Consider the following 26,821-nt stretch of genomic DNA (forward strand, 5'->3'; position numbering starts at 1 on the left):
ATATGCCAACATCATAGGTTTTTTGTACCAAATGGCCCAATTTGTTGGGTTATTTGACACAAAACAACCCAGAAGGTAAGATGTGGATTGGGTTATTTTTACATCCAAACTGGGTCAAAGGGAACCAACCCAACTTATTGGGTGAAGTGAACCCGAATGAATAATGCACAAAGAAAACCAAACAAATATTAATTATTAATTTAATTTGAACGATTTGGGGTAAAATTTCACTGAAAAAAGTTGGGTCGGTTCAATTTTGAGCCAATTAATTTGTGTTATTCAATCAATCCAAAAGTTGTGTCTAATAAATAACCCACAAACAAACAACACTCTAAAAACAGTTGGGTCAAAAGTAACCCAATTACGGATAAAAAAAAATGCAATGATCCACTTTATGGGTCAATTTGACCCAACCTTCTGGGTTGTTTTATACAAAGTGACCCAATTTTTTGACCCAAGTAAAGGGTCTGACCAATATTTATGAGTTGTTTTACACTAAAAGACCCACTTCCTGACTCAGAGTTGGATCAAATCGACCCAAGTAGAGGTCCATTTTTGACCCAACTGTTCTTAGAGAGAACCCAACAAATTGACATCGACAAAATTAAATAACTCAAAAAGTTGTGTCAGTTCATTGTTTGACCCAATTCAGTTGGGTGATTCAATTAACCCAAAAAGTTGGTTCAAATAAATAACCCACAAACAAACAACACTCTAAAAACAGTTGGGTCAAAAGTAACCCAATTACGGATAAAAAAAATGGAATGATCCACTTTATGGGTCAATTTGACCCAACCTTCTGGGTTGTTTTATACAAAGTGACCCAATTTTTTGACCCAAGTAAAGGGTCTGACCAATATTTATGAGTTGTTTTACACTAAAAGACCCACTTCCTGACTCAGAGTTGGGTCAAATCGACCCAAGTAGAGGTCCATTTTTGACCCAACTGTTCTTAGAGAGAACCCAACAAATTGACATCGACAAAATTAAATAACTCAAAAAGTTGTGTCACTTCATTGTTTGACCCAATTCAGTTGGGTGATTCAATTAACCCAAAAAGTTGGTTCAAATAAATAACCCACAGTTTGGGTTGCTTTGTGGGTTATTAAGATGACTCTTTTTGTGTTGAATAACTCAAAATGTTAAAGTTTTTTTTTAGAGTGTAATGCAATTAACGTGTCATTTAACTCTTTGACTGCCATGGACGTTAAAAGACGTCAAGTAAAAACCTACGGAGGGCCGCCAATGACGTTAAAAGACGTCATCCAATTTTTAATTTTTTTGGGGGGGAAACGGGTGGAGGAAAGCCTTGGCCAGCTGTGGTGAAAGTTTCAAGCAGATCTAGTTAGCCTAATGACTATTTTTGGCCCCTAGATGGCAGCAATGACTCTCTTTTGACAAGATTGGGTAGGCGTCAGTTGAAGACGTGAGGCGGAGCTAGAGGGGACAATGGCTGGGGAAGGGAAGAAAACATGGCGACCGGTTGCAAGCAGCTCACGGTCGAGCAGTTTTTTTTCAAAGACGAAAAGCATCGACCAACGCTAAAGAGCACATTGATGACGACGATGATCATCATCGATGATGATGATGGTGACTCCGAGGTTGACGCCGAAGTTGGAAGCGTTGACGCGGCGGCTATGACGACGCCATAAAGGTACACGGGCTAGCGATGCTAACACCGGAAAACGCGGAGCACGCTCAGGCGGACGTTCAATCGGACGACGGAGAGTGCCCCGAGTCCAATGCATATTCATCGTTGGAGTGTGTACAGTCTGCTACGGAAAAAAAGGCCGTCAAGAAAGTGTAACGTCTGCACGTGAAACGGACAATCGAAGTGAAACGTATCTGTTGTGCAAATCCTGCTCCGTCTCCTTGCACGCAGGGGAGTGTTACAAAAAGAAAAACTGTATTTGAAACATCCACATAATTGTAAGTAGTACCACAGTTGCACACATTTGTAAATAGTTAGCGAAATTGTTTTGTCAAATTGTTACACTGTTGAATGGAAATAAACGTATTTTGCAATCTAAAAACACTTTTTCATTGTTGGTGAAAGCGTTTTACAGAAGTAAAGCACTATTTAGGTGTTTGTGGCATCATTCATGGACAAAAAGAAGTGTACAATTCCCTAGAGTGCATTAAAATAACATCGTTTCACAAAAAGTTCTTTTTCTCCACTTTTTGTTTCAAAACAGAGCATTTCGGTGAAACTAACCATTTTCTATTGTTGATTACTGAAGAACGGAATAAGGTAGAAACAAACTTTTTTTTCCTGATAAAAGATGAGAGTCCAATCTTTCATTGGGTAGTATGTGTGTTTCCAGTCAAAATGCTTAAATCGGCTGGCACTGGCGACATCCCGTTTCTGAAAACGTCTGGCAGTCAAAGAGTTAAACGGCTTGGGCTCAACTTTAGCATCATTTTGAGACATAATCGGTTTGTGCGCTCTGCAACGGAATGGCGGAAAAAGACGTCCACACTTGCCTATGTAGATGACATAAGGGCAAATGATGGTTCCGATGCGTCCAGCTGTGGACAAAACCCCCAGGCCCGTGTTCCGGACCACCGTGGGGTAGAGCTCGCTGAAGAACACGAAGATGAAGCAGTAAGCCACCGACACGCCCAACTTCCCCACAAGAACCACCACTTGGAACGTCACAGGCATGTCTGCAAAAAAAAAAAAACAGAAGAATGATCACGTCCGGCTTTATAAGCAGGATCGCGTCATCGAAAGCGTTCAGCAATATCATTTTGTATTTAGATACCGACCACCCGGGACGAGCTTAACCACAAGGAGCGTCATCCCGGAGAACATCAGCGTGCAGAAGAGCACGGCGGGCCGCGGAACTCGGTTAATCAGGATCCACGTGGAAACGTATCCCACCGCGTCGGTGGCTGCCGAAATGAAGCAGTTGAGGTAATTATTCCCTTGCAGGTTACTCGTATTGAGAGAGAGTCCGTAGAACACCATGGCGTTGGCCATCCTGGAAAAACGCACGCGGCAAGACTGGATGAGGATACGAGAGAAGGCAAAACAATCAACACCATTTTAGAACGTTTTTTTTTTTTTCTTTACACATTGCGAGCATTTCAACATTGGCCACTGACTTCTTGTTTGTTTTAGGATGACAGGGAAGTCAACCCCAAACTTTCTTTACAATGAGTTCTAAGTATCCCCGCTTAGTCTAAACACGGCTTTCGGAGTTGAGCATTCAAAATCCGGCCGTTTTTTATCCATCGCAGGGGCGGCCATGTTGCCACTTGCTGTTGACTGACAAATATTAGAAAAAGCTCCCTGCAGGTAAATTGCAGTGCAGTTAGACTGCAATCATAATGATAAGAATGTTAAATCAATAACCATGTTGCGATGAAAATCAAAACTCAGCATTAATGTCTTGGTAAAGGCATAAGTGGATTTGATGGTGCCAGTGTACCTAATATTATGGCTGATGGAGGAACTATTGTGTGGAAACGCTTACAAAAATACTTAGCTTCTTTTCAAATTACAAAAAAAAAAGCGAGATTTTTATTAATCAAATTAAACACAATGCAATTTTAAGATCTAAAATAGCTCAAATAATTTACTACAACCAACTTTCCCACAATATTCAAAAGCTGTTTAAAATCAGAGCGAGTGGCTATGATTTAAGTGGTACACGTGTCGATAAAAAAAAAAAAAATCCAAATAAGAACAAATATGAAGGTGTTTCAATTGTAGGTGTAAATTTGCGAAACAATTTTGGAATTAACATGAAACGGTGTGAAACACTGGCTGAGTTTAAAAAGATGCATAAAAACAAAGTACAACAACAATGTTTAATTAAATCAGCTAAAAATCAGTACAAATGTCAAAAATAGAGTGCAATTAAAAATGTATGTGTAAGCCTTTGTGCTGATTTATATATTTATATATCTGTAAACGTGTTAGCTTATCAACTAAATGCACAATGCTTATGCATATCTATGTACGTTTAAGTGCAGCTGTTTATATGTGCAAGTTTATGTGTGTTTTTTCTTATAAGGACTAGAAAATGTTTTTCTCCCAATTCCCCTTTGAACATGTAAACTGCGCTTAACTCTTTGACTGCCAAAAACGTTAAATAACGTTTCGTAAAATCCTATGGAGGAGTGCCAAAGACGTTAAAAGACGTTTTTTTTCAAAACAGGTGAAACTAACCATTTTCTATTGTTGATTACTGAAGAACGGAATAAGGTAGAAACAAACTCTTTTTTTTTCTGATGGAAGATGAGAGTCCAATCTTGTTTTGGCAGTATGTGTGTTTCCATAGTCCAAACACATAATTTTCTATGGACCTTGAAAGATCAGTCAAAATGCTTAAAATCGGCTGGCACCCACGGCATCCCTTTTCTGAAAACGTCTGGCAGTCAAAGAGTTAATGATGAGTAAAAAAAAAACTAAACAAAAAACGTTTTATTTTAAATCTTTTGATTTTAATTACAGTATTTCTGTTGCTGGTTTATATGATCAATAAAAGAGCAAAAAAAAAAGCTAAGAATGCTAATAACTTGTTTCTATCTGTTAGACATAAAAATAAGTAAACAAACATGAAATTGTCGCGTTTGACTTTACCATATGAAAAAGCCGAGCCCCGTAATGTTCCTCAGGTTGGTGATGTGTATCAGGCCCGTACACGCATTCACGTGCTTGTCTTCATTCGATTTGTCCTGGATCACAAGCACGGAATGAAAGGACACCAAAACGGTTATTTTGCATATGTGGCAATACCTCATTGGCAAGGTTGGATTTGAAGACGAGGTGTCGACGTCATGCAAAATGGCAGAGCGTTTACACACCAGTAATTTTGAGCCGTCGGCAGGCTTAAATATGACATCGGGTGCGTGGATTCCGTTCATTTTGGCAGCGCGGCGTAGAACCATTTGCGCCTCTTCCACTCGGCCTCTCTGCAAAAGCCAGCGAGGAGACTCGGGAATCAGCCTGAAGGTCATTCAACACATCGTTTGACTTCATGCGAGTTGCAAAGCTAAAACCGCTTCCAAACCTTTAACTCTTTGACTGCCAGACGTTTTCAGAAAAGGGATGCCGTGGGTGCCAGCCGATTTTAAGCATTTTGACTGATCTTTCAAGGTCCATAGAAAATTAGGTGTTTGGACTATGGAAACACACATACTACCAAATGAAAGATTGGACTCTCATCTTTCATCAGAAAAAAAAGTTTGTTTCTACCTTATTCCGTTTTTCAGTAATCAACAATAGAAAATGGTTAGTTTCACCTCTGTTTTGAAACAAACGTCTTTTAACGTCTTTGGCACTCCTCCATAGGATTTTACGAAACGTTATTTAACGTTTTTGGCAGTCAAAGAGTTAACATATTTGTCTTTTCTGATCTTTTTTTCCCCAAACAGTACCAAGTTCCCACATAAAACATTCAACATGCAACATTGGGTATGCGTCAGGGAAATGTGACTCACTCGTGCGCTAGTCACGAGCTACTCTGTAAACAAGTACAGGGCGTGCCGGCGCGGCCTTTGGCTCGCCGACATCAGAGGTAACAAAACGCTTTAGGCCAAATGTCAAATTTAAACATAGTGAACGTACTTTGAGAGGCTATTTTTACTTACGACTATAAACTTTATATGGAAGCTGCGAGTCCTAAAAGGTGACAGCCGTTGGCAACGAGTGCTATTTTCAAAAACAATTTGTTTTGTTTTTGTTTTAACCCTGGAGAACCCAAGAAGCCTTTTCTTCTTTGGAAAATGATGAATTATATATTAAATGACTGCTATGATAAGTTCACTGAACACCAAAATATGTTTTTTTTTCAATTTGAACCCTTTTTTTTTGAACTAGCTCAGAGTTGCTAATTTATCAAAATATATATACTGTATATAAAACATACTCCTAGGCATTCTGCAACATGATATGAAATAGATGAACAAAAAAAAACACAATTTTACCATCTGATGGTTTGCTGAGAAGATGGTTTTGTTTAGATTGATTTCCAGCTCAACAAAACAGCATGTTTGTTGCCAGCCATCTTGTCACCGACCCCTCTGGCTCATGTAAGTGCAATATTCATCCACTAGATGGCCCCATGCAGGGGTCAGAAGTGGCACTCTGGACTTTTGAAGTTAAATTTGTAAAAAAAAAGAAAAAAAAGAAAAGGTCTTTGTTATTTGAGTAGCAGAATTTATAGGGGCCAAATTTGACCCCGTGGGTTCTCCAGGGTTAAGAAAGGCTGGAATTGCTCATTGGCCTTTTCATTCATTTCAAATTGTCACTGAACAAATAAAAACACTGTATAACAGTTTTCCAACATTATTATAATCAGTTATTATTATTATTGTAAGTATTATTATGATTGTGCTTGTAAACTGAAATCCCATTTTAGACACTGCGTGTGACCATTGCAAGCGTACGTACCCCCAAGCAGGGAGGAAGAGGAGGCCCGGGATCGCGCTAGCAACCAGCATCAGCCTCCAGCCTCGCACGAAGTAGGCCAGGAGCGGCAACAGGGCGTATCCCACGCTGAAAGCCAGAGTCTGGCCCAGCAGACTGTAGGTCAATCGGGCCGACTCGCCCAGCATTTCTGAGCCTGGCCAGGAGAGAAAGACGGAACCCGAGTCCCAGACAATCCTTTTATCCTTTGACATTTTCACAACTAAACATAGAAAGTCAAAGTCCCTTCGAGGGCCACGTCTAATTAATTGTCCTCTTCAGTCTATCGTGATCAATTAAACGGCTCTTTTAACACAATCAAGACACTCTCCTGATGGGTAAATGTACCGCTCGTACTTGGAGGAGGAAAGAAAGAAACATCAAAAAGATTGCACTCGAGTGCAGGACATTTTTACATGACCTAGATTGGAAAACACTAATGGTACGCTCTAAAAAGAGAATTGTTAAACACATTTAAGATTACAAATTAAATTGTTGACCAACTTAAAAAAAATGCTTCAATTTGTAACACACGATTGAATTAAGTCAATCCAAATTTTAATCAATTATGAGTCCATTAAATTTAATATATTCTCTTAAATTAAATGAATCTAAAGGTAATCCAAAATTAACCCCTCGGCTTTATTTTATTTTGAAATGGCTTGGTCAGAACCAACAAAAAGCCAAAAAAATGGTCAAATAACGCCCAGGGGTTAAGTTGAATGAACTCCTAATTAATTAAACTTAATATATTCACTCTGGATTAATTTAATTCAATCATATGTAACCAATTGAAGCATTTTTTTTTTTTAATTGTCCAACAATTCAATTTGTAATCTTAAATTGGTTCAACGATTCTCGTTTTAGAGTTGGCATGTATTCAACAATATAAAGTGTCTGTTCCACAGATGACAAATAAAGTTTTGTAATTGTATTTATGTAGGCTTATTTAGTAAAATAAAAAAAATAAAAAATAAATACATATGGAGGGTCAAACCAAACCATTTACTGCAATTTATTTGTTTAAATTGCAGTAAATGGTTTGGTTTGACCCCCCCCAAAAAATATAAATAAATAAAAAATGAAATAAAAATATCAAAAATCCTCATCATCACGGGCCGGAAATATGCTGCCAATACTATGAGCCAGCCTGAAGGCCCTGTGAGGCGAATTTGATTGGTTAAAGAAACAGCCCCATTGATAATATAGTTTAAATTACAGCACATCGACCAAAACAATTCTTGCTGGTTTTGGGCAGTCGAGACATTTACGCTGACATCCGATTGGACAAAGACATCTCGCATCCTTCACATACTAAAAACAGCGCTACAAAGTGAAGAGAATAGATTGTTGGGATTAAAAAAACAAACACAATTTCATCAAATGAAATCTTTGAATAAATATGATGTAAGAGTAGGTCAGCGTATCGGCACCGATGCGTCGTCTTACCCAGAACAAGAGATGCAACGTAGCAGGACACGTGGCCGATTCCTCTTAGACAGTTCAGAGCGCAGAACATGAGCCAGTTGACGGAGGTGGCCTGGACCAATGCGGTGACCGACTGCAGGAAAACGGTGAGAAAAACCACGCGCTTTCTGCCAAACCTGGACACAATGTCAACAAACATCAACACAGGACAGGAATATGAAAATGGGACGTCGACGTAGCCGCCGTTTCTTGCTATACGCAAAGTAAGCCACCAGGGGGCCCCCAAGCTCTATGCGTAGTTTTACTTGAGGACAGACATGGGAAGTACTTGTACTTCGGTACTGTACTTACTTTACTTGAATATTATTTTTAATTCTGGTGACTTTTAACTTTAACTTCTTACTTTTCAAACGCAAATATCGGTACTTTTTACGACGACACAACATAAGACACGCAAAGCTCACGCGCCGCGCACCGGAAACCAGATAGTTGCTAGTCAACGATCACAATACGGAGGAAAATGAGCTCCCTAACGCCGCCGGTTTTAAAGCGCCTCACAGGGAATGGATCAGGAAGCGGTGATCGTGTTCACCGGAAGACTTAATAGCATTTTCTAAGCGCGTGAGCTAAGAGTTTTAGCGTCTGGAAGCCAGTAGCATAGCAGCGGGCTAAAGTCAGGAAATGTTTTACGATCCTGTCACCCACACTTTTGCTAAACTTGTCACCAGAACTAATAATAATGATAAAAAAAAAAGAAAACATTTCTGTCGCGGTTGACACACGTACCATCCATCGGCTTTGTAAAAAAGAAAAAAAGTGTTCCAAAATCCAAAACCATGCTATGCAAACAACAACAACAACAAGATAACAAAAACTTTATTTTTTAAATATGGTCCCAATCTTGTCATTGTTTATACATAATCCTAGTAGTTTGGAGTGTTTTTGCACTTTTTTTTGTTTACACTTTTATATTTTCTAAGTTATGACAATGCTGAGAACACTAATTTCCCCAGGTGGTTATGAAAAATATAATTCATAGATATGCGGCTTGACGTGTTGCTACAAATTTGTTCTGTTGATCAGTATTCTGGGTTTAGGAAAATAAAGAATTCATTCTATTTTTTTTTTGTTTTATTTTGAAAAAGGTCAATTTACTTTTCTTTTTTTACTTAAGTATATTTTCAAGTTGGTATTTTTGTACTTTTACTTATGTAAGGGAGCGACTTTAGTACTTCTATTTTTATCAGAGTAGGTTTTTTTTTTTTGCAAAAATAACAGTACTTTTACATAAAGACTAGGAGTATTTAATTAATGTTTTATCTAAATAATTCATTAGAAGAATATTTTATCTAAAAAAAAAAATATATATATATATATAATATTTTATCTAAAAAAATATATACGTAAAAAATAAATAAATCTACACATTTTTTTAGAGATCCATCCACAGGGAGCCACATGCAGCTCCAGAGATGCAGGTTGCAGACCCCCGGCTCTAAACCCTCACACTTGAGGACTAATAACCGTATCGGTCCTTTTTATTTTGGCTCGGAACGTTTCATAAGCTTCGTGTTTCCAACCCATTGAAAGCTTGAAATGTGCGTTTGGAGCAGCGATGTTGCCAGACAGGAAAAACTTGCCGATCTGAGAGTTGACCACTGACGAGGGTCCCAAACAGGACTCCGATAAAGTACATAGAAGTGGAGAAGGGGACCTTCCATGCATTTTCACAAACCAGCTCCCACTGTAAAGCAAAACAAACAATGTCAAACAAGCAAGGGTGTCCACCAGAAACGCTATCGCAGGAATTCCACCGTGAATGCACGTGAATTTGGCGACATTCCAAACGAGAGACTTAACGAGAGCGAGGTCAAACAATCACGCTTGAGATCTTGATCGCGGAGATGTTTTGTTCTGTCCTCTCTGTATTTACTTCTCACCTTTCGTTTTGCAAGAACTACTGGGATTTTCTGTTTTTGTTTGTTTTCTCAGCCGCGCTTTTGAGTTTTTGTTTCCTCTGATACTTTGCTGTCTTCATCTTGTGGCTCCGCCTCCACCTCCAAAGTTCGGTATTTGCATTGTTATTGCCAAGTCAACCTTGTGTCATTCGCAGTTGACGCTTGTGTATTTGATTACTTCTATAAAACCAGCTCGGCCTGTTATGTTTGTTTTGGGACCAACCACTCATGTGTACTCAGCTGTAACAGATTAGGATTTATATGTGTCTGTTGTCAAGATGTGTCAATAAGATCAAGTTTCTTCCTGGGACCTTCGGGACGTTGCAGCCTAATTCTTTGTGGCAACCTTGAAAGAGTGCAATATGCAAGACCAACCCAAAATCCAGAAGAATCACTTTTTTTTTTTTTTTTTGCTACAGCGTATGACAGAGCCGCTTTCATAATGGACGCACAGTATATGACGCGTGGAACTGCCAATATGGAGTAAACAGTTTTGACTGGGCTAAATCGTTCGAACATAATGCTAAGTCGTTTGAATGTCTTGGTCAATTTGTTCAAACGTACTGAAAAGTCGTTGGAACGTATTGAGCTGTTTGAATGTATTGGTACAATGTCGGCCAGATGCTAAAAACATCACATTTTTTTCCCATAATGCCTTGGGGTATTTTTCCATAATGCCTTAATGGCACTTGCACATATTAGTGGCACTATGGGATTTTTTTTTTTTAATTAATTTTTTTTTTTTTTAGCATTTAGCCTACGTTTTGCCAATACGTTCAAACTACTTTATCAACACCTTCGAACATTTGAACGACAAAGCCAAAGTCAAAACTCCACATCGGGAGCTCCATGCTTCTGTAATACACAGCAGGGGTATTAAACTCCAATTTAAAAGGGTGCAGTTCATTTTAAAGATTTGAATGTCTATTTTTTTGGTGATAAATATTTAAGTAACCTAGTCGTTGGAGGTGTGAATTGTCTCGTACCTGGCGATTCAAAAGTCACGATTCGATTCGACACGATGAATCCTGATACGAATCTATAAGTTGATTATTGCCAAAATATTTTTTTTACTCACATTTAGAAAATACTCATCAGTAAACTTGCACATGTAGACTGTAAAATTGGTATGAATATTTATTTATTTATCTGAAACTTGCAGCTTATAACTGTGAGCCGCTTTATTTAATAAACAATCTGTTGCAATGTTTCATGTTTGAACAGCATTGAAATCAAATATTAAGGCTTATTGTTCCATTAATATAACATTCTTCCATGCTTAATGTGGGAATCCTAATCCTAAGTAAGATGTTTTGTTGAATATTTCCATAAAAAAAAAAAAAGTTTAAATATAAACATAATAATAAAATAAAATAATATATGCAATTAATATCTAAAGTCTTGGTTTAATTTGAATCCAATTAAAAATAAAATAAATGTGTTTTGACTGATACTATACCGTTCAAAAGTGTGGGCGGTCAGCCAGGCAAAGTATAGAGTGTACTTCTGACTGGTTTAAAGTGATCTTCGGTGAAAAGTAGTGCTTTTTTTTAACAAATAAGGAAATTTCTTGGTGACCCCAAACTTTCCAACAGTAATAATAACAATAATTGACACCTTGTTGGTCACATGTCCTGTCTCTGATTGATTGGTGCAGTGATTTCCTTAAAATTATTTTAGCAGTACAAGATGGGGGCTGATTTTTATTTTTTACAGCTCATTTCCTAAATATACAAGTGTCATGTTTGTACTGACAGTTTCAAAAATAAATAAATATGGAAACAACTGCAAATTATTTTGTGTGTAAATAAATGTTCCTACAAAGTCCATTTGAAAATGGCGAAATATAAATGTCAGTAAAAGTTGTCTTTCTTTTGCTTCAAACCCCGCAAAGGGGCCCCCACCTCCGACGGACGGCTGATATTGGTCCATAACAACGACACGCGTTTAAAATAGACATTGCGAAGACACGCCCGTTGGTCAGCGGAGAGCTCTGTAATGGGGCCCCTCTACCAATAGGCTTGCCTTGGAACTTCCCTGGGGGCACCCTGGGTGTCCCCTGTCCCGAAACGAAAAACGCACATCATATAAACATTGTTGCTGCAAAGTTGCAATTTTTTTTAGTAGGCTTTCGAGTAGCGTCAGACCAGGAAGGGAAGCACTGCAAATAAGTATTGTTTGATTTAAATAGGCAGGCTACAACTGGAACGCGTTCGAGTCATTTCTGCTGGAGAAGATTACAATAATTGGCCAACGAGCCCAAATGTGCACTCATTGTTTGATTGTCGTATGATTTCTCTATTGCATGTGTACGGCGTGTTGTTGTTTTTTTTGCGTTTACCTCCGAGACGATGGTGGAGCTCTCATTACTGAAGAGCCATCCATCCACGCATCGATCCGTGCCGTTGCTGGGTTCGACCGCCTCGCTCCAGTTCGCGTCGGCTTTGTACCGATAACAACTGTCCGGTCCGCTCAACGGATCCGCGTCGCGAGTCGTGAAGTTGTTGGCCCAAGTTCTGCAGCGGTGAGCCGGCGTGTCGGCGATGAAGACGGACAGAACTCCCATGTAGCCGCACGGGATCGCCGTCAAACTCAGCAAAAGCATAATAACGATCTGGAAGCGGCCGTATTGTCCCAGAGAAGCCAAGGCCCCGTCCAAGTCCTGACATTTCTCAGCCGACATGTTTGCCGGTCAAATTGTAAAAGATGACGTTTGCCTGGCGGATCTGCAGGCAAGAAACGGCAACACAAGCGCATCAGTCCAACTGGCAACACTCCTGTACGTATTTTTTTTTAATTTAAAAATTGTTTGTTTAATTGCAACTCCACTGAATGCGTTTGCATTGCAGCGCAGCCGCAAGTCGAATGTCAATGATTAAGATGGCATCTCATGCAGAGACTTACAGGACGATAAGGAGTTCAAAAGTTCAACATTGATGAGAGCTTCGGTGCTCGCTGCTAGTTAAGGTAACTTATTGGAGACGGAACTGCAGAAACAGACACGTTGCATGGAGGGAAGTATTTTTAAATGAGAAAGGGGTCAAGGTGCAATTGCTATCATGCAGATATAGGCAAAGGTGAGCGTGGTGTTAAATCATGGAGATAAGCTACTATATAACAACACAGTGATGTCTTTAATTCATTTGATTTAATTTAATTGGATTTAATTATCCTCCAGCATCATCTTGTTTACATTAGAATGCCACTGTTAAAGGGAATTAGTTTGACTGTCTAAATTTGACCCCAAAATAAAAAAAATAAGAAATGGATATTTAACCGTTTGTCTTGAACCTGTATCAAAACCACAATTACTGTATTGAAAAAATAATAATATAGTAACTTGTAAAAATAAAAAACAATTCCAAGTAGTAGATGTCATTCATGATCTATACACTATACATCAACAATATGTAAATTAAGTATTGATATGCTCATATCTATATGAAACATAAAATTCATTATATACCATAGACCAGAATGCAATGCCCTTTGTTGTCATAATAACCGTATTTAGGTTATATACCAATATATACATACTGTTACATTTGTGACGAATCACTAACAGGATCAATAAAGGTAATTTGAGCAACAAAACAAAAAACAAACTTACAAAAAAAAACCTACCTTTTTGTAAACAGCAAATTTGTTATTTCAGAACTATCGGTCCGTAAAGTAGTCGTACTCAAGAAGAAGCTCCCAGTTTCAAAAAAGTTTTTGGTCCAGCGCGTCGAAAATACTGCAGCAATCTGATCACATCAATAGATTTGAGTAGCGCAGAAATAGAAAGGACCCACTTCACCAATCAATCAATACAACAACCACAAGGTGGTGCTATGGGTGAGACTAAAAAATGTGCACATTTTATTCTAGAGGCTTGAAGAGTCCTTACAGACATTTGACATGGCTTAAAAAGTCAGAGAAGAATAATTCAGCCTAATCGTGTTGACCTTAAATGTGTTTGTTTTAGTTCAACTGTCTTATACTTAAAATATATAACCTACTGGACTTTCAAATATATTATTGTATTATTTCGACAGTATTGCTTTGATGTTGACAGAGTTCATGTTTCGTGAACTATCCATCCATTATCTTGAATTCTTTATTTCTTAAATCTCAACTAGTAAGTTCAAACTGGAAATGAGTTTGTTGGTCAATGAGGAGAAAATTAAAAGTTGGATTGGAAACGAATGTTGTTGACAATGTCCAGGCACATCTCAATATTATCGTAGAAAAAGTATCAATAGTTCAACTCAAAATGTGAAGATCACATATTATATCGATTCACTAAAACTTCTTCGAAGGCCAAATCACATTTAATGTTATTAACTCATTCACTGCCATAAATTCATTTTTTTTAAATTATAAAAAATTACAGGCAATTCCATTTTTTAACTGTAATTAATCGTATGACTTCACTAGTCAACTCACGATTAATCGCAAATTTTATATCTGTTCTAAATGTACAATGAAAAAAAAAAGCTAGGTTTTCATACTCTTGTTAACAAAAGTGGAAAAAATGTTAAACTAATAGAAATTAGTTCAAATAAATTTTCGACGTTTATAGCCGTCAATGGCAGCGAATGATTAAAAAAAGAAGAGAAGATTATAAAATGTTTTAATCGTAATTAATCGCGTGACTTTATTAGTTAACTCACAATTAATCACACATTTTATATCTGTTCTAAATGTACAATAAAACAATCTAGCTTTTCATACTCTTGTTAACAAAAGAGGAAAAAATGTTAAACTAATAAAAATTGGTTGAAATAAATTTTCGACGTTTATAGCCGTCAATGGCAGTGAATGATTAAAAAAAAAAAGAAGAGAAGAGTATAAAAAATTTGGGGCATCTGGTGATTAAAATTTTAATCGTTATTAATCGCATGACTTTATTAGTTGACTTACAATTAATGACAAATTTTATATCTGTTCTAAATGTACAATAAAACAATCTAGCTTTTCATACTCTTGTTAACAAAAGAGGAAAACAATTTTTAAACTAATAGAAATAGTTCAAATCTATTTTTGACGTTTTTAGCCGTCAATGGCAGTGAATGAGTTAAAAATAATTTTGATTCTATCCTATATAATATTCGAATTTGTAGTAAATAGTGAAGTTTGGGTATGTACACTCACCAAAATTATATGAAATAAAAAAAATGTCACTCTGTGTTAAATGAATCAAAATGACAGACATTCTGACTTTCACTTTTTGAATGGAACGAGCAAAATGGTTGAAATTTCTCACAATATTCTCATTCATTGACCTTCAGATAAAAATGGATTGAAACCACAGCGGGCTGCATTTTACAATGGCTGTTTAGTCTGAATGCATTGAAACAAATCGGCACAGTGGGCAAGGCGAGCCAAGGTGTCTTCTATTGATGTAGCACACGAGGTGTGCTTCAAGTAGCATCAACGTTTCAAATATATTGATAATATATGTAGCATCAATGACCCGTCTCCCTAAACCCCGACGTTTTTGCGTTACCATGGTAACACTCTCCGGCCAGCGCGTGGCAACGTCCTCTGACCCCTGCCCCGGTGACCTTTGGCCCAAAGGCTGAGGAAACGGGGTCACAGGTTCAGCTCTTGCGAGAGGACTGTAAAAGCAATTGGCTGATTGGCTATCATTTGCCCTTTCCGTACCCTCATCTGTGTAATTGGCATATTGACCAACTGGCCCCTTCGCACATTGTTAGCAGCGCCTTAACCTGTTCACGCTGGATGGAGCGGCGCACAAAGGCCGAATCCACGCCCAAGGTGCGCCTTTGTCATCGCCGGCGCTCTCCAAATCACGGAGGGGAATCTTAAAAAGCGCTAAATCAAGTGATGGAGTGTCGCCCTTCACCGGATGATTACGGTCGTTTAAACGGCGGGCTAACAGCGTGGAACGCGCGCGGGGGGCCGCGAGGAGCGCTCGAACCTCACCCCGAGCGCTCTTCCTCTCTCCCTACTGATGATCAATGCCTCCTCGGCCAGTCACTTGTCAATAACGCTACATTAATTTGAGGGACTGCGCGGCGCAGGAGACAATAGGCGGGGGCGGGGTCTGTGAGCAGAGCAGGTAAAAGGGGTGGGGGGGGGGGCAAGGGTGAGGGGACGGATAAGCGGCAAGATGGGGAGACAAGGACATGGGAAGGATAGAGGCAGGAGGAGGAAGATGAGGTCATGGAAGGCAGGCTGAGGGATGGCAAACAAAGAGGCCATCTTTCCGCTCATTTGCATATTTAACACATCCTTCCTTTCATCTCGAGTGAATATTTACACAAGGGTGTTCAAAAAATCTCAACTCAGTCCTGTCACCGCCATTATTATTTTAATGTTATTTTTAAACTTTTTTTTTTTTATCACTGTAATGTGCATAGTGTAACAGGCTATTAGCATAAATGCCATGTGTTGTTTGCTAATTCTATGCTAACACTCAATCTTGTATATTTTGAGTCATGTTACTCAAATAATGACAACAAAAAATAACCAACCCCCAAAAAACAAAATAAAAAAAATAATAAATAATTAGGGATGTCAGGCAGTTAAGAATTTTAATTGCAATTAATCGCAAAACTTCAATAGTTAACTCACGATTAATTGAAAATTTTATATCTGTTCTAAATGTACAATAAAATTCCCCCAAAAATATTTTAATAATAAATAGTTTTCATACTCTTGTTAGCATAAAAGTGGAAAAAATTGAACTAATAGAAACATGGCTCCATCTTTTAGTCATTGATACTGTAAAAAAAAAAACGAGTGTGATATTGATTTGTGTTGAGGTCATTTTTCTGCCACTAGGTGGCATAATTGCATTTGTAAGACGTTGGCGACGGCGCAGTGCATTTTTCTTTTCATATTAAGAGCTCCTTAACATGAAGTATCTTGTGAAATTGTGCACATTTTTAAAACTGTAAAATGCAACTTCACTCCAGTCTTCACAAATTATTATTCAATTTATTACTGCAAAATTTTGACGTGGACGTGTCTGCTGCGTTGCGGCTGGAAATTCCCCAGTACAGGCTTTCCAAGTAAGCATTAATCATGTGTTAAAAAAAAATTGTTATTATTATTTATGAATTAAATCAATTAACCAATTGTTGAATGAGCTAAATGAATGCAAAAATGAAGACATGGACACGTTAATTCAATAAATCAATTAAAAAACTGCTTAATCAATGTAACGCTTGGTATATGCTGGACTACAGGAAGTCGCGAATGTCCTTTCCTCAGTCTCTCCTTTGGTCTCTTGAGGTCTCCCTAATTTGTTGGAATTTAGATGTTTCTGGGGTTGGTGAAAGACTTTGGTTGGTAACCCAGTGGGTAGTCGGTCATGTCTGGTCGGTGCTGGATTTCACTTTTTTTTCTTTGATCCTTCCTCGGGTCTCCTGACAACCTCACGACTCTAGCTGGATTCTGAAGTATTCGGTTTAGGTGAACCGTATGGGATTTTTAATAATTGTTTTAGGTGAACTAATGAGTACACACTCACACGCACATGCACATACTCACGCACATACAATATATATATATATTTTTTTTTAAATAAATAAAAAAGAGCGCAATGATGATGACATGTCAAATCGGTAAAATTACCGAATTAACAATATTGAGCTCTCAAGAAAAAAAAAAAAAAAAAAAAGAGGAAGTAGCGAATGTCACATATGCGGCCCGTGGACCGCATGCCCGTGTTGGAGCCACCTGATGTTGCCAAAAGACTTCCTGCATGCGTGTAAAGGCGGCAATAAAAAATAATGACTTTTTCAATAACCATTCCCTCTTCTATTATTTTGACGTCCTCCCTTTGGGCTCTTGTGATATTTTTTTCGGGGTCATGTGACCTTTCACCTCTCATCTCATACCCAACCCCCCCCGCAGGATTTACACAAGGGAGCCACTAACAGCGTCCCCGCTGACGTGCAAAGTACGTGCACAGCATCATTGGACAGCAGCATTCATTTGCTTGTCAATAAATAAATAAACGAGGACGTAACGTGTTTATAAAACACTGCGAAATATTAAGGCCTCCGGTATTTTTACAAATATTCTTAATGAGCCTTTTCAGAGAGCAGTATAGTAAATAATGTACCGGTTTGTATTTTTAAAAAAAAAAATTTAGACGTTCAGGCAGCTTGCTCTTGTCCTTGAGTGGGATTAATGTTAGAAAATGGAAAATGTTTTTTTTAATATCTTGAAATGGTGGTTTACAACTAATAAAACTTTCAGGATTCAGGATACGGTGAAACATTTCGATTTTGTAAACTATTAGCGTCACATTGTAATCACCCGATTATTTGAAAGAATTGCAAAGGCTTCGCGGGCCTTTAAATGGAGAAGAAGAAGAGGGAGAAGGTTTGTGAAGCAAAAACCACTCAAGATTTTGGGAGACTGAAGCTGCCGTCAGTTCGTCAAGAATCAGAATCAGGCTAAGAAAAAAACAAATCCATATCAGTCGGGCTGATGTCATTATGCACGGCCAGCAAGTTAGTGACCCGTACATTGGTAACAGAGATTGGCAAGTAAGTAACAATAACCAGGTATCCTATCGGGCCAATACCCAGCCTTATTTCAAGGTATCAGTACTCGCGACGGCAGTCGATACCAGTATCGGTTGTTCTTTTGTGGTGTTAAAATGAGAAATTAGAAGAATAGAAAATGGGAATTAATTTCATGCAATTTTAAGGAAAATTATACAGGGTGTCCATAAAGTCTCTTTACCATTTAAAAAAAATATTAAAAATGCAATTGATTCGATATTTTATTCAGATTTGTTCTATTGTATTCAGTGTTTACTAAAGTTTTTTTTTTTTTATCACACTGCATTTGTGTGTTTCAGGGATCCTGTTTGTCAAAGAGGTGATGTTGAATGAACCCCTACAAAATGGCGACCCCTCAAGAGAAGGCGCAATGTGTCGCATGGTTTATTGAAACAAAATCGGGTAGGCAGACTCAGCGAAACTACACGACTAAGTATGGAAGAAATCCACCATCACGTCCGTCAATTCGTGCATGGCACAAGAAATTTATGGAGACGGGGACAGTGTTAGATAAAGGAAGGAGTGGCCGACCTTTGACCTTTGACCTTTGACAAACAGGATCCCTGAAACACTCAAATGCAGTGTGATAAAAAACTTTAATAAATGCTGAATACAATAGAACAAATCGAAATAAAATATCTAATCAATTGCGTTTTTAATACATTTTTGAAATGGTAAAGAGACTTTATGGACACCCTGTATAATTGTCCTTAAAATTGCATGAAATTAATTCCCATTTTCTATTCTTTTAATTTCTCAGATACAGGGTGTATATTTGGATATATATATATATATATGTCTCTATTTCTTTAAAATGATCCATCTCTTTTTTTTGAGGGGGGTGGGGGGGACTCATTCACTCCCAGCCATTTTGACTGAAGCAACCCCCTTCGCTCCCGGCTGTTTTACTGGATTCTGACTGATTTTGCAAGGCCCACAGCATATTGTGTTCTATTGCTATAAAAAACACAAGTATATTTACATCTGTTCCCGTTTTGCAGCAATTAGCATTAGAATAGAGCTCAGTTTCATCATTGCTCGCATTCCTGGTGAAAACACTGTCAAAAAGAGCTTCTTGCAACATGGCCCTGGTTGATCTCTTATACTCTGCTGCCATCTGTTGACCGTCTAATAAAACATTGCTTTAAAAGCCACCCCTTCAAGTCAGAAGCTGCATCAAAGCCTTCCGTATGCTCTTGCATAAAAAAATAAGTATAAATATGTTTTTGGGAGTGATGGACAAAGTATTAAAAAACGCATTTACACGTTTACAAAAGTAGTGGTATTAGTGGCTATACTCAAGAGTTGAGTGCTGGTATTGGTACCGGTTTGACAAAAAGTGAAAAATCATCCCTAGTCATTGAATACATTCAGGTTATAATTTAAAATAAATTATATGCTATCTAAGCGACAAATAGCGACAGGCAGAACCATAAAATGCTCTTCCACTAAATGCTAGGGGTGGGAATCTTTGAATGTCTCACATGTCGATTCGATTCCGATTTTTGGGTCTGCGATTCGATTCAGAATCGATTTTCAATTAAGAATGATTTTTGATTCCAAATGATTTGCTTGACAATGATTTTTGCTTCAATTTATAGATGTTCAAGTCATCGTAATGATCTACGCCAGTCTGACTCGCTAATGCTAATTAGCGCGCTACTCGCGGCACTTTTATCACTCAAAAGAACGGCTCCACGCTGCAAAAAAACAACAACTTTAATTGGAATAACTTGATTGTCACTTTTTCCTTCTTTTCTCTAATGTGGCTACAACTTATCAGTGTATTAGACCGCGTGGAACCACACTGCCCCTAAGTGGCCAAATCGAGTACAACATGAACATCGCTCCTAATAAAGGCACACACAAACAAAGGCAAGAAAGTATAAAATGATTTACATAAAATCGATTTGGGGACATTTAAAATTGATTCTGAATTGTACTAAATGAGAATCGCAATTCTTATGAGAATCGATTTTTTGGCACACCCCTACTAAATGGTATCCGCTTTTTGGGACAATTTGGTCAGTGGTGTGCAGATGTTTTCTAATGTAAAACATGTGCTTAGGCAAAAAAAAAGTTGGAAAGTAGTATACTTTAAAGGCATACTTGACTCATTGAGACATTTTCAGCAGTAAAAAGCTCCTATTTTGTCTATAATTAATGTGGTAACATTATTTTTCATGTACAGTTAATACCTTTAAAAACGAATTTTTCTACTTGTTGTCGACTCTAAAGATGAGTATTTTTTTTAGTTTTATTAAATATTTTTTACCTGTTTTTTTGAGGATTTTTTTCTGTTTAAAAAAAAAGTTCCTGTTTTTTGAAATATGTTTTTTTTTCCGAGTAATTTCCCCGTTTTATAAAATAATTATTTTTCTGTTTTTCTGAATATTTAAAAAAAAAAAGGGGTTTTCCCTCAGAGATTAGAGAACAAACCACAATACAGTATACACATTAATTCCTTTATTGAGAGCCAGTAAGTAAACATGACCACCTTATTACATATGCAGGTATGTGGGAAAGTTTCCGCTTCTGCTATTAGTGAATCTCCAACAGGTCACTTGGAGTTAGGAAGTAAAAAAAATAAAATTAAAATTAAAAAACTCAAAAAAAAACAGAACACTGGCTCTGTTTGTTTGAATATTTTTTTTCTATTTTTTTTAATAATTTTTTTTCTGTTTTTTTTAATATTCCCCCCCCCCCCTTGTTTTTCTGAGTAATTTTCCCTCCTGTTTTTCTGAATACTTTTTTCAGCGTGTTTTTCTGAAGATTTTTTTTGACCGAAAAAAAATTCAGTAAAACAGAAACAAATATTTAGAAAAACAGAAAAATAATAATAAAAATACTCAAAATAACAAAGCTCCCCCCAAAAATTAGTCAGAATAACAGGATTTTTTTTTTTCAAGTGAATGCAATGCGTCTCGTAGTACATGAAAAATAATAAGTTATCAAATTAATTCTGGACAAAATATAAATGAGTCAAGTATCTCTTTAAACTCCAAATCTAATGACGTCATAACATTTTTCTTTTTTTTTTTACACAGAAGTGTAAATTACGCTTATGCTTGTACTTGTGTGCAAAATGTTGACCTTTGGCTAAAAGACTTATTGCTAAACATTTTGAAAGTCCTCGGGCTCGACTATCGAGTGAGGTTTGCTTCAGTGAATATTTCAGCCTCCAGGAATTGTTGCAAGTGATGGTCTGCTAGCCAACTACACCGCATTGGACTCGATAGTTTCTCCACACCGCAAAGATTTTTTTGGAGGCCAAAGTCGGCGGGGAAAAATGGCGAGCGCACACTTTAAAAACTTTGTTCAAACTGAGGAACATTTGGAACACTTATCAATTGTGTTTGTGTTTAAGTTGCGCGTGTGTGTGCGTGTTTCATTGGCCTCTCCAGATTTTCCAGCTCTCCTACGATCTAATGGGTTATTTGTCATCCGCAGAGTAAAGGATTTTTAAAAGTCAAGCCAGGCCCGACTCCCTCCCTATCCTTGCACGCACCCCCCCCTCGAGTTCCCACTACCCCCCTGACACTTGCAATGGGAGATCGATGGCTTATTGATCAACTCTCTCTATCGCCAACCCACCAGACTAATCACCTTAACACCAGCCTGGCTTTCTCTCTCTCTCTCTCTCCCTGTTGCTCACAAACACGACTCACGTTTGAACACGCTCAACTTTTTAAACTAAGCCAATGTTAAACGTGCGCGACTTTCGTCTCCTTCGCGTCATCAATAGTTGGCAAACGGAGGCTGGCGCGTCCCCCGCCGTGGGACGAAAATGAGAATAGGAAACGCTGGCGAGCGCTCTTCATCTATTTCTCATTTCTCTCACTCCACCTCTTCTTGCTCTCCGTCTTCATCGTTCTCCGTCTGTCTTTGTTCAAGGCGGAAATCAATGGGGTGTATGAAAGTGGCACATCGCCCGCATTTTCACAGCCATCCATCTCGCTCGCGTGCACGCGGGCTGGAAGTACAGCAGCGAGCGCTGATGAGGATTTGAGACAAATATGAATATTGGGGACGACCATTCATTTTTTTATTCTTGCATAATGCGTCTACGGATTTTTGCAAATTCAAAGCAATTGTTCTGATAGTGCATGTAATGCGTCTCTGTGGGATACACGGGCGCCTTGAGATACAAGTGACCCGACTTACGAGTTTTCACCAATTTGAGAAAGAGTGGCACAATAGATCACAAAAGTCACGGTTCCGATCGAATCACGGATTTGAGCCACGGATCCGATCGTTTTTCGGATAAATAGTACTTTGTCTTCATTTATTTTGTAAAAAGGTTTATTCCCATTCATAAAAATTAGGGGTGCTAGAAAAACAATCGATTCGGCAATATATCGTGATATTACAGCACACAATTCTTGAATCGATTCGATATGCAACCGAATCGATTTTTAAACATCAATTTTTTTTTATGGGAATATTCAACAAAACGTCTTACTTAGGGTTAGGATTCACACATTAAGCATGGAAGAATGTTATATTAATGGAACATTAAGCCTTAATATTTGATTTCAATGCTGTTCAAACATGAAACAGATTGTTTGTTAACTGCAGCGGCTCACAGTTATAAGCCTGAATTTTCAGATAAATAAATAAATGTTCATACAAATCTTACAGTGTACATGTACACGTTTACTGATTAGTATTTTCTAAATTTGAGTAAAAAAAATAAATAAATCGCAATAATCAATTTATAGATTCGCATCGGGATTAATCGAATCGAATCGTGACCTACGAATCGTGATACGAATCGAATCGCCAGGTACGAGGCAATTCACATCCCTAATAAAAATCAATTCAAAATGTCGCATATAGCCGTTTAGGATTCAGGAACACAACTTTAAGTGCAATATGAGGCATAAACATTCTTATTTTACACATGGTCCATGTGTAAAATAAGGTATTAATGGCTTAAAGTTGTGTTCCTAAAATCTAAATGACAACACTCTAAAAACAGTTGGGTCAAAAGTAACCCAATTATGGATCAAAATGGACCGATCCACTTCATGGGTCAATTGGACCCAACTTTCTGGGTTGTTTTAGACAAAATGACCCAATTTTCTCACCCAAGTAAATGATCTGACCAATATTTATGAGTTGTTTTACACTAAAAGATGCATTTCTTGACTCAAAGTTGTTCAAATAGACCCAAGTAGAGGATCGGTCCATTTTTGACCCATAGTTGGGTTATTTTTGACCCAACTGTTTTTATAGTGTATATGTTTGACATTTTCAGTTGAATGTTTTTATTTTTTTAATGGGCAAAAGTGTTTTATAAAATAAAGATTGGACAAAGTTTTATTTATCTTTAAAAAAATAAATAAAAAAATTAATATTGAAAAGACCTCAAAGTGCAATTTAAGGCACATTCCCTTCCTTTAAATATAGCGAGTGCAGTGTTTCGGGCCACCCAAGTAAACTGGCTGCCATCCAAGAAGTTTTCAAGAAAATTTTATACAATTATAAAAAAAAAAACGACAACAACGTGTCGCGACTAGATATACCGCATGTAACGTTAGTTTGCCGTCATTCACTTGTGGATCTTGAGGCTAGAGGAAACGCAACCAACAGGACTGAGATCTCCCGCCGGAGACCACCCACCCAAGTAGAGTTCAAATCTTTGGGAAACACTGGAGTGAATTACAAAGTAGCCTTGGTCCAGAATATTGAAAAAGAATTCCAGTAAGCCAGGTACCAGCAGTCAAACTCATTCACAGCTACCAGCCAGGCACTCGTCGCTAATGCTAACAGCTAGCTGCTAGCCGCTTACGTCTGAGACAATGCTGGCGTAGTTAATTAGCGGTTTCTTAGCGTCCTCAGTTAGCGATTGAATATGAGTTTGGGATACTGTTGTGTTGATGTTGCTCGCAACTTTAATGTCAATCAAAACTATGATAAAGAAACCCTAAATGTCTAAAAGGGAAGTTAAGCTAGCCATCGCGCTACAACGTGGGCCAATTTCAAAGTAAAACTCTACTAAGGCTATTTGTGGACTGATCATGTTGCTTTGTGTGAATGCGCACTTTTTTCTTTTTCTTTTTCTTTTTTTAACCAACCAATCCGCGGATCATGTGCGATCCAAACCGTGGGGCCCGATTCGAACCGACCGCGTTGCACCACTAAGTGCTGTATGGTGGCAGCAAGCTCAAGCCACTATTTCCTGACACTTCCAAATCACGTTTATTTAAGTCAATTGTAAAGTCCACTTATCTTGACGCTAACGAACCACGCAAAATACCACAGACGGACAAATATCATCCATGTGGCAGCTTGACTACTTCCTGAACTAATGCTGCATTCAAGGAAGGTGGGAAGTCGGACACATCCCACTTGGATCCTCCTATTTCCGACCTCAAAGCATTCAAGGAAAAATGTTGTTGTTCTGGTTAACACAGATAGTCGAAATCACGTTGGATTATGGAAAGTTACTTTTTTTCCCCAAAACCAAATTAACGTTATAAAAACTAAATAGATGAATATGTTTATAGTTGTGTAAATTATGTCCGACTTTCCACATTCCTCAAATGCATCATTAATACCACTCTTTTGTTTCTTGTCTTTCGTGAGTGGACAAACTGATTAATCCAGGTGTGTCTGGCCACTGATTAATCATGTAAGATAGGAAATAAAAAATAAAAAATAAAAATAAATAAATAAATAAAATAAAATAAATAAATAATTATTTTTTTTTTAAATGAAAAAAAATGAAATTAGGGAGTAGGAGAAATAAAAAAGATAAATAAAAAATACAATAATAATAATAAAATAAAATAAAAATTAAAATTTAAAATTAAAAATTAAAAATGGAAAACAAAGGAAATGAAGGAGTAGGAGAACAAATAAATAAATTTAATTAATTAAATTAAAAAAATGACAAAAAAATAAAATGAAGGAGTGGGAGGAAAAATAAATAAATAAATAAAATAAATAATTTTAAAAAAAGAAGAAGAAAAAAAGGAAATGAAGGAGTGGGATTGAGTTCAGGAAGTAGCGGAGTAGTGCAACTGTTTGGCATCATCTTTGAAACAGTTTGCAACCCTTTGCGTCACATTTGGAACGTGTTTAAACAAGACTGCATTATACTGCCCCTGGTGGCCAAATCATGAACAACAGAATACATTTCAAGGAATGAAGCATGATACACAAACTGGTGAGTTCTTTACATTCTATTTCATGATATATTTTAGACAAGTGTCCATGTCATTGGCGTAAAAACCAGTGCATCTTCATTTTTGTGTCTAGTTTAGCATGTTTGTGAATTTGGTAGATTTGGCTATGCCTGAATAGTCATCCCGGCATAATCTAGCAATTTGGTGACCAAAACTAGATTAGATTTTAGACTGGTAAAAGCAAATCCAAGACTAGCTAGAAGCAGGTCTAATTTGTGGCGCAGGTGGTGTAATGTGATTTTATGTAGTTGAAATGCATTTTGTGTGCTTAATCTCCTGCATGGACTTCAACGAGTCATTCCGGCACACACACCAGGCTTCCTCATTCCTGGTCCTCAAGGGCCGCGGTCCTGAAGGTTTTTAGAGGATACCGTCCTCCAAACACACCTGATTCATATAATCAGCAAGCTCTGCAGAAGCCTGATAATGATACTATTTTTAGAATCATAAACAACCAAAATCTGGAGGACTCCGGCTCTCGAGGACCAGGATCGGGGAAGCCTGATGTAGACCGTGCGCTTCTCTCTGCCAAATTTAAATGGAATGAAGGGAGCCGCTTCCATTGGCTGAAAGTCAGCTGCATTCCCTCTCACAATGGTGCAACGCCCTCTTATCGCTAATCTAGCACAATACCAAAAGAAAGGAAACTCCATCCATTCGCACATTTAGACTGCGCTTTGTGCTGGAAACGAAAATATGGGCCCTATGTTTTTATGAATATGATTATTTCCTTAAAGGGGAAGTCAACCTTAAACATTTCTAAACAATAATGTTATCTGTGACCTCACTAGTCTAAACATGACATTCAGATTGATATTACATTTGTGGAATAAGCGTTATGAAGCAAAATCCAGCCGTTTTTATCCACTTCACGGGGCGGCCATTTTGCCACATGCTGTCGACTGAAGATGACATCACAGTTGCTCAGGCAATGACCAATCACAGCTCTCCTTTTTTTTTTTTAAGATGAGCTGTGATTGGTTTTTACCTGAGCCCTGATCAACTGTGATTGTCATCTTCAGTCGACAGCAAGTGGAAAAATGGCCGCCCCTGAGATGGAGAAACACTGCCGGATTTTGCTGCATAACTCTCATTACACAAATGTAATATTAATCAGAATGTCATGTTTAGACGAGTGAGGTCACACATAACATATTAATGCCAAGAAATGTTTAAGGTTGACTTCCACTTTTAACTCATTCATTGCCATTGACGGCTATAGACGTCAAAAATTCATTTAACTATTTCTATTAGTTTAACATTTTTTCCCACTTTTGTTAACAAGAGTATGAAAAC

General features: G+C 37.8%; 1 protein-coding gene across 6 annotated transcripts in view; it reads right to left on the bottom strand.

The window, feature by feature from the left end:
• The window catches only part of LOC144042814 (solute carrier family 22 member 21-like), a 55,631-nt gene that overhangs the window by 975 nt on the left and 27,835 nt on the right, over nt 1-26,821 (bottom strand). For 4 of the 6 annotated variants that reach the window (XM_077555812.1, XM_077555810.1, XM_077555811.1 and 1 more), the window contains 8 exons: nt 12,146-12,530; nt 9,487-9,590; nt 7,868-8,022; nt 6,404-6,575; nt 4,816-4,957; nt 4,592-4,686; nt 2,770-2,984; nt 2,485-2,667 (listed from right to left, as the gene is read on the bottom strand). In XM_077555812.1, the coding sequence (XP_077411938.1) occupies nt 2,485-2,667; nt 2,770-2,984; nt 4,592-4,686; nt 4,816-4,957; nt 6,404-6,575; nt 7,868-8,022; nt 9,487-9,590; nt 12,146-12,487 (1,408 nt within the window). In that variant the 5' untranslated portion in view covers nt 12,488-12,530. Of the gene's footprint in view, nt 1-2,484; nt 2,668-2,765; nt 2,985-4,591; nt 4,687-4,815; nt 4,958-6,403; nt 6,576-7,867; nt 8,023-9,486; nt 9,591-12,145; nt 12,531-12,708; nt 12,882-26,821 lie in introns of those variants that run through there. The other 2 variants (XM_077555814.1, XM_077555815.1) reach the window with 2 other exon arrangements.

This window comes from Vanacampus margaritifer, chromosome 2 (assembly GCF_051991255.1).
Source record: "Vanacampus margaritifer isolate UIUO_Vmar chromosome 2, RoL_Vmar_1.0, whole genome shotgun sequence".
NCBI classification, from domain to species: Eukaryota; Metazoa; Chordata; class Actinopteri; order Syngnathiformes; family Syngnathidae; genus Vanacampus; species Vanacampus margaritifer.